At 36.7% G+C, this 18,733-nt stretch overlaps 2 protein-coding genes across 2 annotated transcripts in view; both read left to right on the top strand.

The window, feature by feature from the left end:
• Positions 1–18,733, top strand: part of LOC306858939 (uncharacterized protein) — a 429,579-nt gene that overhangs the window by 325,361 nt on the left and 85,485 nt on the right. The gene's annotated exons all lie outside the window — the stretch shown is intronic.
• On the top strand, positions 4,803–17,612 carry LOC306858508 (macrophage mannose receptor 1-like; the record flags this gene model as incomplete). The annotated part of the gene is made up of 4 exons (XM_079399074.1): positions 4,803–4,839; positions 4,932–5,288; positions 16,747–17,094; positions 17,251–17,612. 4 exons carry the CDS (start codon positions 4,803–4,805, stop codon positions 17,610–17,612), a joined length of 1,104 nt encoding a protein of 367 aa, XP_079255200.1.

The following is an 18,733-nucleotide window of genomic DNA, read 5'->3' as shown; positions in this document are numbered from 1 at the left end:
GGGCCGGTTCTAATAATAAATCAAGATCATCCCAGGGGCCGTAAAAAACCTTCTCGCGGGCCGGATGTGGCCCGCGGGCCTTGACTCTGACATATGTGCTCTAGAACATCTTCTGGCAACACTTACAGATTTTATACTCTCGAGCATCTTCTGGCAACACTTACAGATTTTATACTCTAGAGCATCTTCTGGCAACACTTACAGATTTTATACTCTAGAGCATCTTCTGGCAACACTTACAGATTTTATACTCTAGAACATCTTCTGGCAACACTGTACTGAGTCGGATGACGTCACGCCCATTTTGAACACTATCACTAGGGACTAAGACCTTTAGTGTTCGACTAACCTGCTGCGCAGCAATAACCACAGAGACTCCACACAATATTTGAATATGCTTTAATCACGGCCGGGAGGATCTCATCCCAATTTCAGATGCAATAAAATAAGCTTTTTATGTAGATGATCACATTGTTATGTAGATAACAGGGTGGCCCATGATCACTGCAATGACATTTTCATTCAATGATAGCAAATACATGATTTTTTAGTTCTTTCACTCTTGAGTATTTTACATGCATTTATGTATTTTCTCACCAAAATTCAGTGAAACAGACTGAAAACAGAAAGTGTGCATCATCTAATTACAAAGTTGTATATTACGGTGGCCCTTATTGGGGGGTATTTTTTCCCTCTCACCTCCTCATATGTTTCCAACTAGAAGTATGCAAAATGTATGCAAAATACCATCCAGATATTTTTTCAGAGTGTGCTCAAAGAATGTGGGCCTATCTTTTTATCAACGGGTACTTCAGGAGCTGATTGGTGATATTAGCTAAGATTTGTTCACTGATAACATTTTGACTGTTTCTGAAATCAGACGACGGGCAGTCTTGGCCAAATGTTTAGAGAGTCAGACTTGTAACCCTGAAGGTTGTGGGTTCGAATCTCGGTATCAAAAATATCTTAATTTGTGTTCTGAAGATGAACAAAGGTCATCAAACAAAGGGTTTGAAATGACATGAGGGTGAGTAATTAATGACAGAATTTTCATTTTTGGGTGAACTAACCCTTTAAAGAGACCTTGTCCACTTGTGTGACATCTTTGTCCTGTGGTGTGAAAGTACAAGCGTCACACCGGTGGACATTATCTGTCACACCAAACAAGGTCTCAGCTTCCTGAGTCAGTTCATGACCTTGCTATTCCTAGCTAACCTGTCATCAGTGGTTAGCAAGAAACATTTGCTTAGTTTTCCATGATTATGTAGTTGAACACGTAGTTTTTATTTATAAAATATAATTTAGGCTTGTCACACCAAAGGAAAACAAAACTTAACATTTATTGAACCATGCTTGAAAAATAAAGTATAATCTCTTTTTTTGCATTAAGATTATTTTTCTTACCTCATGGTGGATAATTTCACTTGTTTTCGATCAAATGCACTTGTTTCACCCCAGGAAACAAGACTAAATATCTTTTAACATTTTGTGAAAATGCATCTTGATTTAAGAATTAGATATTAGATATTTAGTTACATATTTAAACCTGAAATAAGATTTTTAAAAAAATACTCTGTAAGAAAAGCATTTTTGCAGCGTGAATGGATGAATGAGATATTTAAACATAGCTTAATGTAACTCGCTCAAAAAATGAATGAAAATGCACAATTTAACATGGAACACAAGACACACTAATAATTATAACCATTATTTTAACTCAACTGTTGACGTGACTGTAGAGTGTATATTTCATTATTTATGAATTCACATCTTCATTCAGTGTTTCTATATTTAAATTAATTTCCTGCTCTTGTAACTCATGTGTGAATGCATTTATGCACCTTTTTGTGCTTTATATGTAGCTTCTGCTCTGCTGTTGTAGTATAAAAATGGCATAAGTGAATATGAACATGAGTCATTGGAGATCTTCATATGCATTACATTATTTAGATTTATTCATTTAGCAGACACTTTTATCCAAAGCGACTTACAAATGAGGACAATAGAAGCAATCAAAACCAACAAAAGAGCGACAACATGCAAGTAATATAAGTCTCAGTTAGCTTAATGCAGTACATGTAGCAAGTTATTATTTTTTTTAAGAAAACGAGAAGATCGAATATAGAAAAAAGAAACCTAGTGTTTTCTTTTAATTTTTTTAAAGAAACAAGCAGATGTAATATAGAAAAAAGAAAGCTAGTGTTAGTCTTTCAAGAAAGGATAGCAGTTAGAGAATAAATATGCAATTGATAGAGGGACAAGTGTGTGTGTTTTATTAATAAAAAGACAGATAGATCAAATAGAAATAGAATAGAGAGTCAAATAAAGAAGTATGTAAAATAAATATGTAGAATATTATTTTATATTTTTTATTTTTATAAATAGAATGTCAAATAAATCATATCCATGTTAATTAGCGAAAAGAGAAAGAACAAGATTCATATATCTAGCTTGTTTTGTTACACCAGTAAATGAAATTAATAGTTCTTGAAATTAATTTATAATGTTGACTGTTAGTTGGCATCATATGAAGAGGAAGCAACATCACCTGTGTACATAATGTTCTCTGTGCCTATGATTTCCATAATTAAAGAGTTGAATGTGTTGTTGCTATTGTCTTTTATTTCCATGTGTAATTACCTTGTGTGCATACAGAAACATACAGAGCCTCAGGTCTCTACCACATTCAAATTTGACATTTATATCAGACAGTCGGGTAAAATATGTTTTATATAGTTTCATTTCATGCGAGATGGGTGCCCTTAGTAAAACTACTCAAGTTCAAATTAGGGATTGTGCCAAAATAGGACAAGCAGTGAAAAAAAAACAACCTATAACAGAATAGCAAAGACAACATAATTTCATAGAAATAACAGCTGCAATACTTTGCATGTGTGCATAAGGTGTTATATCTAAGCCAATGAGCCATTATTTGGAACCTGAATGAAACAGATTTAAAAACACGCGAACAGAAATGCAGAAAGAACTAGAAGAAATAACTGCTACCAAACTTTACATGTGATTGGAAACCTGCAATTCTCACGTGTTGGTTTCAGTTTGTCCTTATTTGGTCAGTTTCCTGTCATTAGTTAATCATCGTTTATTCCATTCACCTGTTTTGTATTAATCATCTTGTTTGCTCCTTTGTTTCCGTTTTCTTTATAAGCATTCAGTTTGGTGATTATGTTGGTCCGGTCTTAAAGTAAAGCAACGTAATATCATTTGGTAACCTTTGTTGGAAACGTTTATTCTCTGCGCTTCATTAAAACTTCAATTCGTCGAATTCCTGAGTCCTGTGTTCCTTGCCATGTGATTGGTTGATTAGATAATTGCATTAATGAGAAATTGAACAGGTGTTCCTAATAATCCTTTAGGTGAGTGTATATTACACATTGTTGTATTTTAATGTTTGCTCTTAATTGTCTTATTTAATGTTTGGTTTATTATTGTGTGTATTATTGTCTAGAATAACATTGTAGCACTTTGCCCGAGACAAATTTCCTTTCGGGGACAAATAAAGTTTATCGTAAACCCAAAATTACTGGACTTAATGACTACAGACCTGTGGCTCTAACATCTGTGGCCATGAAATCATTTGAAAGACTGGTTTTGGCTTATCTGAAGGACATCACTGGACCCCCTGCAGTTTGCCTACAGAGCAAACAGGTCTGTGGATGATGCTGTCAATATGGGACTGCACTTCATCCTGCAGCATCTGGACAGACCAGGGACTTATGTGAGGATCCTGTTTGTAGACTTCAGCTCCACTTTTAACACCATCATCACGGACACCCTTCAGAATAAACTGACTCAGCTCTCCGTCCCCACCTCCGTCTGCCAGTGGATCAATAGCTTCCTGACAGACAGACAGCAGTTAGTAAAGCTTGGTAAATTCACATCCAGCACTCGAACCATCAGCACTGGAGCTCCTCAGGGCTGCGTTCTCTCCCCACTGCTATTCTACCTCTACATCAACAACTGCACATCTAAAGACCCCTCTTTCAAGCTCCTGAAGTTTGCAGACGACACCACACCGATGACACTTTAATATATTAGTATCAAAAACTCAATGGATTGTATCCCATACCTTTATTGTGGCTTTCGTTAAACTGATGTTTGAGAGCGTTTGTTACACAAAATGGCACCCGAACAGGGACAATCCAAATTATATTTATTAATTACATTATTAAACAACAAATTATTTTGTTTTCTGTTTCTTATACCATTATAGTTTTGTATTGTTTGTAGTTTGATCAACGTTTGCATAAGCAGTAGATGAAGCAACATCACCTGTGTACATAATGTTCTCTGTGTCTATGATTTCCATAAATTACTTTTATTTCCATTTGTAATTGCATTGTGTGCATACAGAAACATACAGAGCCTCAGGTCTCTACCACATTCAAATTAACACACTTCCAGAGAATTACAGAAACAAAGACCAACACAGAGAAACACATGATTAAGGAAGAAAAATGAAAAGGTAATGTATTTTGAGGAATAAACAAATGATGTGATGCTGTATGAGGGATGCGAGCAGATATAATAATCACTCAGTTTGAAGCTGCAGACAGAAACATCAGATTCAGGACAGAAACACACAATCTCTGAAGTAAGAACAACTCATGTTCATTCTTTAACTAGAACTAGTCTTCTGACATGATAATACTGTCTTTATCATTGTGTACGGTGCATTTATGTTCCTGTTAAGATGGATTTTTTATTATCACTGAAATAATTTTTTGCACCAAATGAATCTGAATATTTGAAATCTGAGTTTATCTGTTTTTTCTTCCTCAGAAATGGACCAAACTCTATTTTTCATTCTTCTTCTCATTGGTGAGTGTGTTTGTGGTTTTATTTCTGGTTTCTAGTTTCATTAGGTTTGATGCTGTTATGAAAATCATTAAATCAGACCCTCTCTTTCACAGCTCTCTGCTCCGTATCTGAATGTGTTCAGCGTCAGTATCACTTTATAAATGAGATGAAGACCTGGACTGAAGCTCAGAGATACTGCAGAGAGAAATACACAGATCTGGCCACCGCTGACAACATGAACGACACGAACGAGCTGAAGAAGAGTGTGAATGATAGAAGTGTTCAGTATGCCTGGATTGGGCTGCAGAAGACGGGTCGTGATGAATGGCACTGGTCTTCAGGTGAACCTGTGCTCTATCTGAACTGGGCACCTGGACAACCAGAGGGCAGAGATGAGTGTGCTATGATGTTAAATGGAGAATGGAATGATTTGCCATGTAGTGATAACCGGTATTTCATCTGCAACAACAGTGAGTTCATTTATATATGCATCATATACCAAGTTTTAATAGAATACTAACAGTATGACTGTTTAATTTGATCCTTTTTTTTGTCCCTGTACCTGATAATTTGTCAAAATAGAAACTTGCTATTAAAGAGCCTAAAAGTCTTAGAAATCTAAACTGATCTTATATTATTAATAATAAACATACAGCAGTGACTAGACGTGATTCAGCTTGATATGATCAGCCCTCAGTATCTCAACACAAACCTACAAGGGCTTCGTTTATCAGTCTGGTCTGTGAAGGAATGATAGTCCATTACATCATAAACCCTCACTGCAGAGAAATGTAATGTAGTGACTCAATAGTGAAGCTAATTTATTTATTTATTTAGTCATTTAGCAGACACTTTTATCCAAAGTGACTTACAAATGAGGACATAAGAAGCAATCAAAACCAACAAAAGAGCAACAACGTGCAAGTGCTATTACAAGTCTCAGTTAGCCTAACGCAGTACCGATAAATATCATTATTATTAATTTTTTTTTATTTTTTAATAAAAAGACATAGATAAAATAAAATTAGAATAGAGAGTGCTAGAGTTAGAGGGTCAAGTAAAGATGGAACAGATGAGTTTTTAGCCGTTTCTTGAAGATGGGTAAGGATTCGGCTGCTCGGATTGAGTTGGGCAGGTCATTCCACCAGATGGGAACAGTTAATGAAAAAGTCCGTGAAAGTGTTATTGTGTGTCTTTGGGATGGTACAATAATGCGTCGTTCACTTGAAGAATGCAAGCTTCTAGAGGCATATAAGTCTGAAGTAATGAATTTAGGTAAAGGGGAGCAGAGCCAGTGGTGGTTCTGTAGGCAAACATTAATGCCTTGAATTTAATGCGAGCAGCTATTGGTAGCCAGTGCAGATTGATGAACAGAGGCGTGACGTGCGTTCTTTTCGGCTCATTAAAGATTAATCTTGCAGCGGCATTTTGGATTAATTGTAGAGATTTAATAAAATTTATATAAATTATAATATATATAATATATATACACATTTATTATCAAATTCACGGCACACTCTTAAATGTTTCTCTGTGTGACTGACGGTCTGTATTTGTGTAGAATTTAATGGTTTGAATGAACACGTTCTAGACAATCAGAATAAAGTTTAAATATTGGTGAATATTTAATATATCATAATTACCAGCTGTAGAAGCAGCTCAAGTCTTTCATCTTAATACCAGCGTGAGGTTTTTAGAGAAGGGTCTGGCTGCAGACGTGCACTCTCACCCGCGCATGCGCACTTAAGACACATGCACGCTCAGACGCACGTATTTTGCAGTGGGTCGAAGGAGGAAATACGTCAAAATACAAACTAAAGGCACGACATAAAAAATAAAGAAAGAAATTCTGTTAACTCCGCCTGAAAATACATATGAACATAGGGGAAATCCTATTTTCAAAGGGTGGAGAGTACTGCTTTTTAATAGTACCATAAAGCCTAGTAGTAAAATTACAGCTCAAAGACATTGTTGAACATCTACACAATGTCCGATTACTTCGCATATGTACATTACTAAATAATGTTAATACATTAAAAATTGTACACATTCTCTCTGCCTAAAAATACGTGACCTCAAGTCAGTTATATAGTAATTAAATCGAAAAAAATGTTTCTTCAATGTAGAAAAGACTGTATATGTGTACATATATATTATACACACACATATAAATGTACAACTTAGTAATGAATTACATCATTAACAAGCACCTGTTTATATTCCTTCATAGTAGAATGATAAATTGTGTATTTAACATTCCATAATGAATTATTAAATTATCTACCAAGTCAAAATCTGCTAGTAACATTCAATGTTAATATGCTTTCCAAAACTGACACCAGAAAATAATTCAACACACAGCAGTTGGTGATTGTTGACTTTAGTATATAATAAAACAAAAACATGCCATTGTGACCGGGTTATTTACAGTTGCTGATGAACACTTGTAATACATATATGAAATATTACTGACTATACCATTAAAATATAAAATCATTACATAAAAACAATATTTTTTACAATATTTTTCAATTTAGTGTTCGACAAAAGATTCTCAGATGCATGTTCTCTAAAAATGTATGCATGTCTTGCATAAATTTAAAAACAAATATCAGTGGCTCTACAAGATCGTCCTTGATGGATTCTGTACAGAAGAACCGTTCCAAGGCCTCAGCAGCTTCTTCATCCTCCATGCACAGTATACGAGGAAGCTGAACTGATCCAAGAAGATCTCCAGAGTTCTCTATGCACCACTGACTGGCAGTCTTAAGATCTGTCAAGACACGCACCTAAGAAACAACAATGCAACAGAGGATAATTAATATGCTGAACAATAATGGCTGCAATCCCTCTAACAATACCTACTTTTTGTGGAGACTGAACCACCTGCTTCTCCGGTGCAAACTCAAGGGTGAAAAGATTGGTTTCATCCACCTAATAATCAAATATAAATTCTGAGTTACCTTTAGTGCTACCTTTTTATGTTAACAGGCACTTTTCCTGAGGAGCTGCTACAAAGTAAAATATACATGTTACCTGTATGTGGAAAGGCTCTTCCTGTTAATGGAAAAAATATGGCACAATAATAACATGCCATTTTTAAAGGAACTCTGCAATTTTTTTGGAAACAGGCTAATTTTACAACTCCCCAAGAGTTAAACTGTTGAGTTTTACCATTTTTGAATACATTCAGCCGATCTCCGGGTCTGGCGGTAGCACTTTTAGCTTAGCATAGATCATTGAATCTGATTAGACCATTAGCATCGCGATCAAAAATGACCAAAGAGTTTCTATAATTTTCCTACTTAAAGTTTGACTCTCCTGTAGTTACATCATGTACTAAGACCAACGGAAAATGAAAAGTTGCGATTTTCTAGGCTGATATGGCTAGGAACTATACTCTCATTCCGGCGTAATAATCAAGGAACTTTGCTGCTGTGCCATGGGTGTGGCAGGTGCAGTGATATTACACAGCGCCTGAAAGTAGTCCCCAGCTCTGTAGCCTATGATACAGCTGGGGACTACTTTCAGGCGCTGCGTAACATCATTCAATGATCTATGCTAAGCTAAGCTCAAAGTGCTATCGCCAGACCCAGAGATCGGCTGAATGGATTCAAAAATGGTAAAACTCAACTGTTTAACTCTTGGGGAGTTGTAAAATGAGCCTGTTTCCAAAAAATGTGGAGTGTTCCTTTAACTTTATGATTCTCAAATATATGCTTTTTACCTGAGAGATTTCTTCAAACTTCCTTTTTTGCAACCTAAATACAGGCTGCTGATCACCTCTCAGGAAGGCTTTTGACTCCTCAGCATAGTGGGCAAACAATTTTCCATGTCTGGAAAATAGTGATTGAATATTGAATGTTACATAATTCTGTTGCAATAAAAGCTTTAAATATTCAATCCAAAAACAATTATTTACCGTTCCAGTCCAAAGTTCTCCATTAACATGACGCACCACCATTTCATCACCCACCTAAAAAGACATTAACAATTAAGAGAACAAGTGAAAATGATTTTTAAACATTAAACCAGTCTCTCTCACTTGATGCCCATAGGCGGAGTTTCACATTTTTGCCTGGGGGGGCACCTACCGGTAGACCATGAGCTCTGATTTTTTATTTTTTACACACCGTTTATACCTTTTTTTTTTTTTTTGCACACTGCATATACCATATTTTCTACATTTTCAATTATTTATAGCCTATATATTTTCTTCTTCATTTAAAGGAGCACTGCGTAAGTTCTGAAATTTCTAACAGTTACTGACACCAGTGGCCGTTAGAGGAACTGCAGCCAGTCTCATGCTCGTTCTCGGTGCGCACTAAATGAGGCTTTTTTGTTTGTTTGTTTGTTTTTTGTTTTAAGCTTACGATGAGCTTTTGTGGGTGTCTGGGCTGTGCTGGAGGCTGGTCGCTTCTTTCCGTCCACAGAGTCCATTTCAAACAATACCGCTAGCGATTGCCGCTGAAGACGAGAACGCGCATGACGTCACATTTTGTGAATTTTCACGCCAATTTGGACCCGACTCCTCCAGACACAACTGAGCCTACAGGCTGATAGAGGCAACCGTGGTGGACAGTCAAGGTGTCATTCTTCCTATTACATTATGGTTGGCTCATAAATGGACAAATGAAAACTCTTATCTTAAAGATTTTTTTAAGTAAAAACCAACACATAGCCCCTTTAAAATACATTTACAACAACGACTGGTTGGCTATACAAAGAGTGGAATAAAAACTTATGTCTTACCTAATGTAGAAGAATCCGCCTCTGTTTAGAAGTGTCAAAGTTAGAGACCTTCACGCTTTTTATTGTGGGTTTATTAAAAAAAACGACGAATATACATTTTGTTCATTTAGCGTATCTTTGCAGAAAGCGGGAAGAGAACGAGAAGAGAGTCCACTCACGCGATACTTTGAGATTCGCGAGTTGTGAGAGTAGGTTTTTTTTTTTTTTTTTTTTACATTAATTACAAATAATTTAGCCATAACATACTCATTAAAATAAGATAATGCAAATAAAATGAGACAATCTGAAAATATTTTTGTATTCATAGATCTGACAAAATCGATTGGCTCTGACCTGGGGGGTATTAAAACAGTAAAACAATATTGTATTAAAACAGTTCTTCAAGGTTTTAACCTTCTGTTTCATTAACTCATCCACAAGACGATCCTCAGACACATCAAGAACATGCGCATCGGGTGACGTAACTTTTGGAGAGACAATTTTCTCATACTCTGTGTTGAGGACTGTTTCCCCAATCCTTGTATTTTTTCCAATCCATGGAGCCCACTTTTCATAACTTGGTTCTACAACAAATGGATTTTTTGTTCGGCCTGAGGGGAAAACAGAGAGGGAAAAAAAAAACCATTTACAAATAAACAAGTAATTTGATCATATCGATATTAAATAAACAAGACTATAGAATACCCAAGACATGTCACTTGTACAGGGTTTGCATGGGGTGAAAAAAAATAAAATAAAAATAATGCTCAATATGGCCGCTCAATTGAAGGAAGCCCTACCTTCAATAATGAGCCAGTCCCTAAACAGTAGTCAACACATCACTACAGCTGCCATTAGAAGTCCTGGTTGCTATAGAAACAGTCAGGATTCTGCATGAAAAGTAAGCTTTTTCTAAAGCTATCTGAGCTTACAACATTGTCAAAAGAAACAGACAGTTGTTTCCAGATTTCACTGATTTAAAATATAAAATTTAATTGTAAGCTTGGCAAACAGTTTTGGACAATTTGATGTTTCTCCATTCAAAGAGACAGGAGCTGCAATTGCATGCTCAAGAGGCATTTCAAAGATGGTCACAGAGCGGAATCCCTTGCCTTAAAAGGACTTTGAGTAAACAAAAAAAAAAAAAAAAAAAAAAGGACCTGCATACAATTACTTACTGGAAACAAAGCCACATGCAATCATCTCCAGATCCACTGATTCCCAAAACTCCTCAATATTCACTTCCCCTTTGAACTCTGATGGTGGCTCTTTGAGGTCACTCACTGCATTGAAAACCTTTATTAGAATCCTCCTTTAGGTTCTAAAAAAATTAACTTAATGTTAATTAAAATAAAATAATGTCCACCGTCAGCACTGAAAGCATGCCCACTCAAGGGAAATCTGCCTTCAGTCTTTGTAACATGTTTCAGCAGTACATTTGTTACATTTACATTAGGGCCGGACGATAATTCGATACGAAGAGTTCAATATAATGTTTATCCGAACCCGTTTCTTGATTTGAAACAATATCACTCATTAGAACATGCAGCAACTAAGAAATTCATTTTTCTAGTTAGATATTCATTTTTGATAGTCTGGCTTCTACAACCTTCGCTTTGGAGCAAAATTCTGGCTTTAAACTTGAAAGAAACAAAGATTTGACATTTATCGTGATAATTATTGATATCAACTGATATGAAAAAATGTATTGTGATCATTTTGTCCATATCGCCCAGCCCTACTTTACATAATTAAAAACAATTCTCTGAATTGCCTTTACACAGACTTTAACAATAAACATTCACTCTTACCTGCCATGCTGAAAACACCTTTCTTATGCAAATCCATGATTACCACAGGGGGGGTGGTAACCACAGTTTACACAAGAATATGTGTAATCAATGTCTGTTAAGGCTTCAAAATGACAGTAAGCATGGAGTACAGAGTCTCGATTTGGGTATTTCACTCCCCGAAGGCTCTCCAAAGTATCAATGGCCCTGGAGACGGAAACGTGACTCTGGAACATAAAAAAGTATAATGGAAAGTGCTTCGTTTTTTTGGCTTACCATTTTTGTTTTTTAATGTGTTATGTAACACAATGATACAAACAAACCTGTAAACTGTGTCTAAGATACAGACAAAGTTCAAGACTCAGAAGAACGTAGTCATTAAAATTGTGAACTCCATCACGCCATTCTTGGTATCTGTAGATCATATGGCATCCTGGGCATCTTTGTGTATAAGTTGAAACCGCTACAAAATGGCAAATATTAAAGAACAGGTGTATTCAGTTATGAAGGCAAGCACATGTCTGTAATTCTCAAATAATTATATTCTAATTTATGTGAACTTACCATTAATGACACCAGTCATGGTGACAATTTTGGCACTTCTTGTCTTTAATACTGGTGCTTCCAGGGCTGTATTGCCATCACACACCATACAGGTGCTCTCCACAGGAAACAAACTTGATGGAAACTCAGGTGATATTTTAGGTGGGGCTACTTCTTTTAAAGGAGGAGATGGAATTTTTTTCTTAGAGTAGATGTACTGCACAGTGCGGTGCAGGTCAAACTAGGGAACGCAGGTGAGGTCTTCAGAGAGACGTGGAACTGAGGAATCAATTGCTTCAGATGTTTTGTCTGATGCAAATAACAGTTTATTTGTTTGAAACAAGTGCCATTTGGCAATGTTTTTGTGAGGGCAAGACATCCGGGGCTTTGCACATGGGCAGTGCCAAGTTCCGACAGCTGAATTATATGTGACCATAACTCTACCAAGACGACTGAAGTGATGGATCATGGGCTCGTGTATAGACAGAGTGATCAGCTTTTGAGAGTCACCTAATGACACCAACACTGAAAATGGGACATGTGCTGTCTGTGCTACTTCTGTCTCTTCAGACAGACTGCCTTCTTAGCTTCTCCAAAGAATTTGAGCTTAATCATCTCATCAAGAACACCAGGATCCAAGAGCTCCTCAAACACTGTGTCACAACAATAGTCCAAGGAACGTAGGTGTTCACATAGACTAAAAGTGTGTCCACTCCTGTAAGCAAGCTGCTGGTATTGCCAGCACTCTTGTAACTCACACCTTACTTGATGATTTTTGCCCCAAATCTTTTTTTGAACATGCACTGGTACAGAAAATCCATGGCCACTCCTCTGAACAGCTGACACTCCATTTGATACATCAATACACACACTAGACAGATGTGATTGCATTGTTATATCTTTCAAGCGGTCAGTGTGTTTTCTTTGAATGTGCATGTTCAAGTTCTTTTTCAGCATAACCACTGAACAGTATGGGCATTTACTCCTTTTTTGATCCTTAGAGGCAGTAAATGAAGACTGAGAAGCTGAGTATTTGCACAGAGTTGGTGCAGGCATGGATTTACATGGAGCTGATGTAGATGCTGGCGCAGGTGAGTATTTGTACAGAGTTGGTGCAGGTGAGGATGTGCATGGATCCAGTGCAGGTGTGGATTTACATGGAGCCGATGCAGATGCTGGCGCAGGTGAGGATGTGTACGGAGCCGTTGCAGATTCTGGTGCAGGTGAGTATTTGTACAGAGTCGGTGCAGATGTGGATTTACATGGAGCCGATGCAGACGCTGGCGCAGGTAAGTATTTGTACAGAGTCGGTGCAGGTGAGGATGTGCACGGATCCAGTGCAAGTGTGGATTTACATGGAGCCGATGCAGACGCTGGCACAGATGGGGATGTGCACAGAGCCAGAACGGGTGCAGATAGGGAGGATTGAGGAGCAGGTATATTAACTGATGACTTGGGAAACAAAGGGCATGAAGGAGGTTGAGATTGTACTTCTACAAGTGCTAAGCACTTCTGCAGGTGAGTCGCCATTGCATTTCTCCTAAGAACAGTTTTACTGCAAGTAGGGCAATGGTAATGGGCCTCTGTTCTGCAGGCCAAATGGCATCTGCATAATCTTTTATCTAGAAATAATAAATAGTATGCAAATCAGAAAAGATAACATTCAAAGAAAACAGTTAGATTTGACAAAGATTAAATACCCCTAACATACAACTTTGCAGTACCGTTAGTATATGAGAGGCCATTCAAGGAATATTTCAAACTCTTGCACATGCTGTCAAACGCTCTCATTCGCTACTATACTATCTCACACAATCAAAGCTCATTTCACACACACTCTATCAATCTCTCTCACTTATACTACTAAACTTATTCCGTCCGTGCATGTTCCAATCAGTTTTTTGATTTTATATTTAAAGTAGAATATAATTTTTATATTTTTATTTTATAGTTTTCTCTCTTTTGAATCTTACATCAAAAAATGAACAGCCTCTCATAAAACATGTCAACATATTCTGTTCAGGGCCGTACCCACCATTGAGGTCCCCGAGGTACGGACTTCAGTATTTTTCCAGTTTGTAGCGTGGCTCTTTCATTGCAACACAGAATCTGATTCTCATGCTTAAGAATCTGTTATCTTGAAAAATAAATAATGCTACTGCCCACTGACTTTGTTTTAAACCTATTATTATCCAATTTATGAGACTTGAAACAGCTTAAAATGCACACATGTAGGTTAGGAAAATCTAATTTTTCTCAAGGGAATATGCCACCCATCCCCCCTACCAATTTCCTTTTTGGGACCTCGGTATTTATAAAAACCTGCGTACGGCCCTGATTCTGTAACACCAAATAATTATTTTTTAAAAAGCATCTTATGACCCCTTTAAGTGCTTACAAATGACACATTGTAATCATTTTAAAATACAATAATCTTACCTTGGAAAATAACAGCATTTTTTAAATGGACTTCCCAGTGAGCCTGAACTGTCTTTTTAATCATTGGCTTCGGTGAAGGGCACAAGGGGCAGTGATACAGTGTGCAACAAGATGTGCACTTTGGTATCAGGTGCTTTACACCTGCTAAGACTACTGACTGATGCATCTGTAAGCATATTGAAGAGACAGAAGTTAGTTATTCTGATGTGTATATTATACTTTTGATTTTTGTTAATTCCTCTTAGTCTTATTCCATGCAGCTCTCATTTTTAAGAACCATTGTGAACAACATTATGACTTGCTATTTTAAAAATTCAACCTTCATATTAAATATTAAGTAACATCTCGCCCAGAGCCAGTAAAACACTCATTTATTCACTGCCTAAAGAAATGTAACTTAGTTCTTCACTAAATTATTGTATGAAGAATAGGTAACCAATTAGCACAAACACGATATATCAGAGAGATATCAGGATAGTTTTCGATAACATTACCTCATAGATTAAAACACCACTTTTATATCAATTTAATCCTGTTTGAATGAAATACAGTAATCAACTTACTTCCTTGGCGTTCCTTAAATCCTCCACTCCATTTTAAAACACGTGCTAACTTCGAGGGGCCTGGATGTGCGGGATATAACGTTATCAGATAAACATCAGGATAGTTTGCGATTACAATCTCTTATATATTAAAACAACGCTTTATCTGCTTAATATTGTATAAATAACAAAAATATACTTACAATTATTCCTTAACCGTCGTTAATCCTCCACTCCATTTTGAAACACGTGCATGACATTGAAAGGCCTAGCGTGCGGGATATATCAGATAAATATTCGAGATAGTTTTCAATAACATTTACCTAATAATTAAAAACAACACTTTTACTTCAACTTAATCTTGTACGAATTAAATAAATAAATTAAATAAATATGCATGCGTGCGTCTGAGAGTGCATGTGTCTAAGTGCGCATGCGCAGCTGAGAGTGCACGTCTGCAGCCAGACCCTATTGGGTTTTTAGGCGACTGTTATTTTAGAATGTATTGATATTAGAATGTAATGTAATACTATTGTTTCCATGGCGACGTGTCCTGCTTGTCATGTGACCAGTGTTGGGGAAAGTTACTTTTAAAAGTAATGCATTACAATATTGCGTTACTCCCTAAAAAAGTAACTAATTACGTTACTTAGCTACTTTTTATGGAAAGTAATGCGTTACGTTACTTTTGCGTTACTTTTTAAATATGAGCAGGGCTTGATTGTTTTTGATACAAGAAATTACATTAATACAAATGTAAAAGCCCTGTATCTTGTGAAGGAAAAGTAAATTCACGTCCGTAAAGTAAAACTCAGGATAAGAAGGTTTAACACTCTTCGGCAATAAAAAAACAATGAAGTACAATTGTTAGTTTATCTAAAGTCATTTTTTCTTATTAGTATGGTTGAACTGGATCATCAAAGGTCAGCAGCAAAGACATTGGTTAATAAAATAGGATTAGATACATTTGTGTTGTTTAACATATTTAATTATTGCAGGTGTGCGTCATATTCTAGGTTTGCATTTCACTGTTTTAATTAATTTTGATGAATACTAAATCTGTTTTTTGCGAGTGGGATGAATTCATGCACATTCACATTTAAATCTATAGTAACAGCATGCTCACACACCGCACTGTCAGTCAATAAATGGGGAAAAAGTAATGGAGTGTCTATTTACACTAAGTGCAAATAGCCCATCTCAATAATAACGTACACTCAGTACGTTATTATTGCGTACTGTTTTATAATGTACTACAATACTGAGGTGCAGATAATTGCCACTATTTGCAATAAGTAGTATAAATAGCAGAAAATCTTGCTATTTTAACATAGTGTAAATAGAATCCATAGCTATTTGCACTTAGTGTAAATAGCGTCTATCGCTATTTACTTACTATTGGAAATAGCCGCTGCCAAAAAGTAACTGGCGTTACTTTTTTGAGAAAGTAACTCAGATATTTTCTTGTAAATTAAAAAGTAATGCGTTACTTTACTAGTTACTTGAAAAAAGTAATATTATTACGTAACTCGTGTTACTTGTAATGCGTTACCCCCAACACTCCATGTGACACACCGCAGCCACAAAGCTGTTAATGAGTGATGGATTGTTATTGCCGCTTTCACAGACATCGGTGTGTATTTTACAAACTATAAATGTATATTTTGCTAATGCTTATGTGTACTTAAATATCTGAAACTTAAAATAAGCATTATATGGCTGAAAACATTGACAGACAGCCTTATATTCAGGGTTAAAAAGGGTTAAATGACGTGTTTCTGATGTTTCCATCACTGCTCCTGTTCACATCCAAACCATAAAGCAGCGTAAGAATAATGAACAAACTGATTCATGAATCTTTTTCTCATTTGTTTTTCTTAAAGCGAACACAGGACTCGTCTTTGTCAATCAGATGAAGAACTGGAGAGACGCTCAGAGTTACTGCAGACAGAATCACATTGATCTGGTCAGTGTGAGGAACCAGAATGAGACTCAACAGGTTCAGCAGATCATCAGTGATAGACAGTTATCTGGATCATATGTCTGGATCGGTCTGTTCAGAGACTCATGGCAGTGGTCAGATCAGAGTAACTCCTCATTCAGATCCTGGAGGCCTAGTCAACCTGATAATTATGGAGGTCATGAAAACTGTACAAGTGTTGATCTGAACACTCAGGGAGGATGGAATGACATCTCTTGCACCACTCAATATCCTTTTGTGTGTCATGAAGGTGAGTAGATATTCACAAAACACTCACAATCCATCCATCACCTCCAGATCTCTTAAAGTTCATGTCTGACATGACAAATTCATCCAGTGTTTGTTCTGCATGTTGTTTTTGACCAGTCTCTCTCTAGTTTCTGCTTGTGGTTTGTTTGGTTTCCAGATAAACTGATTGTGATCAGAGAGAATCTGACGTGGTATGAAGCTCTGAAATACTGCAGACAGAATCATGTGGATCTGGTCTCGGTTCATTCAGAAGAGATGCAGCGTCGTGTGATGAACGTGGTTAAACTTGCGTCTACTGCGGCGGTGTGGTTGGGTTTACACAGCTACTGCAGAATGAACATGTGGTTCTGGGTGAGTGGAGAGATGGTGTGCTATCAGAACTGGGCTCCAGGGAACGGAACGACACCAGAAAACTGCAAACTCGAGAAGAGAAAAGGAGCAGTTCAGTCTGGAGGAGATCAGCGCTGGATCAGCCTTCCTCAATCTCACAAACTCAACTTCATCTGCAGCAGAAATTAAGAGCTAATGTGTTTACTTACATTCACGGTCTTCATAGCCTACTTCATTATTTTTCTGATTTACTTTTATGTTTGATTTGTTCTTTAGTAAGTTCTGAGTGAATCTACTTATTGGGGTTTAAAAGTGGCCAGAAGTCTGTTTTATTTCTATATTATCATATATGTGTCTTTTAAGAAACTCCTTGTATATTCGGTGTGGTTATGACTCTGTATGTTTCGCTCTAATCATCTCTTTTGAACACAAACATAATAACAGAAGCTCAAATAAACTCATCTACAGCCAGGATTGTCTCCTGTTTCCTGATTTCCCCTCAACATCCTGTATGTAACAAATATGTTCAATTTAAATGGGCCATGAACTGGCTTTTTTATTATTTTGTAATGTTCTCTGAGGTCTCCTTATAATGTTGTCAAGATTTTAGATTAGATTAGATTAGATTCAACTTTATTGTCATTACACATGTCGGTACAAGGCAACGAAATGCAGTTAGCATCTAACCAGAAGTGCAATAAGCAGAGGTACAGGATATACAGTGCCTACAATATGTTACATATGTACAGAAATATACAGATAAGGCAGTAGTACTATGGACATAGTTTACAAGTTTTTAAATACTATCAGTATGATATACAGATGGGTGATATGAACATACTATACAGATGGGTTGTGCAGTAAATGTATGTACACTATGAGCAAAAACTATGAAAATAATTACAAATGGATATGAATAAGCTATAAATTAAGATATATAAACACTAGTGCAATGAACATTGAAAGTGCATAGAAATACAAATTTACAGTACATAGTACTCAGTGTAGATTGGTTGTTTTTTTGTTTCGTTTTTTTAATCGATTTAATGATGGGGAGGGGTGAAGAGTTTGTAGTGGTATGTGAGGGGGGTATCATTGGGCAGAGTTTAGTAGGGAAACAGCTGTAGGGAAAAAGCTGTTCCTGAGTCTGCTTGTCCTTGATCGGAGGCTCCTGAAGCGCCTCCCAGAGGGCAGTAAGTTAAACAGTCTATGGTCAGGGTGAGAGGAGTCCTTAAGAATGCCGCGAGCTCGACGTAAACAGCGTTTTCTCTGGACGTCCTCAATGGCAGGGAGTGGTGTCCCTGTGATGC

The sequence above is a fragment of the Barbus barbus genome, assembly GCF_936440315.1.
Source record: "Barbus barbus genome assembly, chromosome: 39".
In the NCBI taxonomy this organism is placed as follows: Eukaryota; Metazoa; Chordata; class Actinopteri; order Cypriniformes; family Cyprinidae; genus Barbus; species Barbus barbus.
The sequence above is the reverse complement of the archived record's forward strand: the minus strand, read 5'-3'. Positions and strand labels throughout refer to the sequence as shown.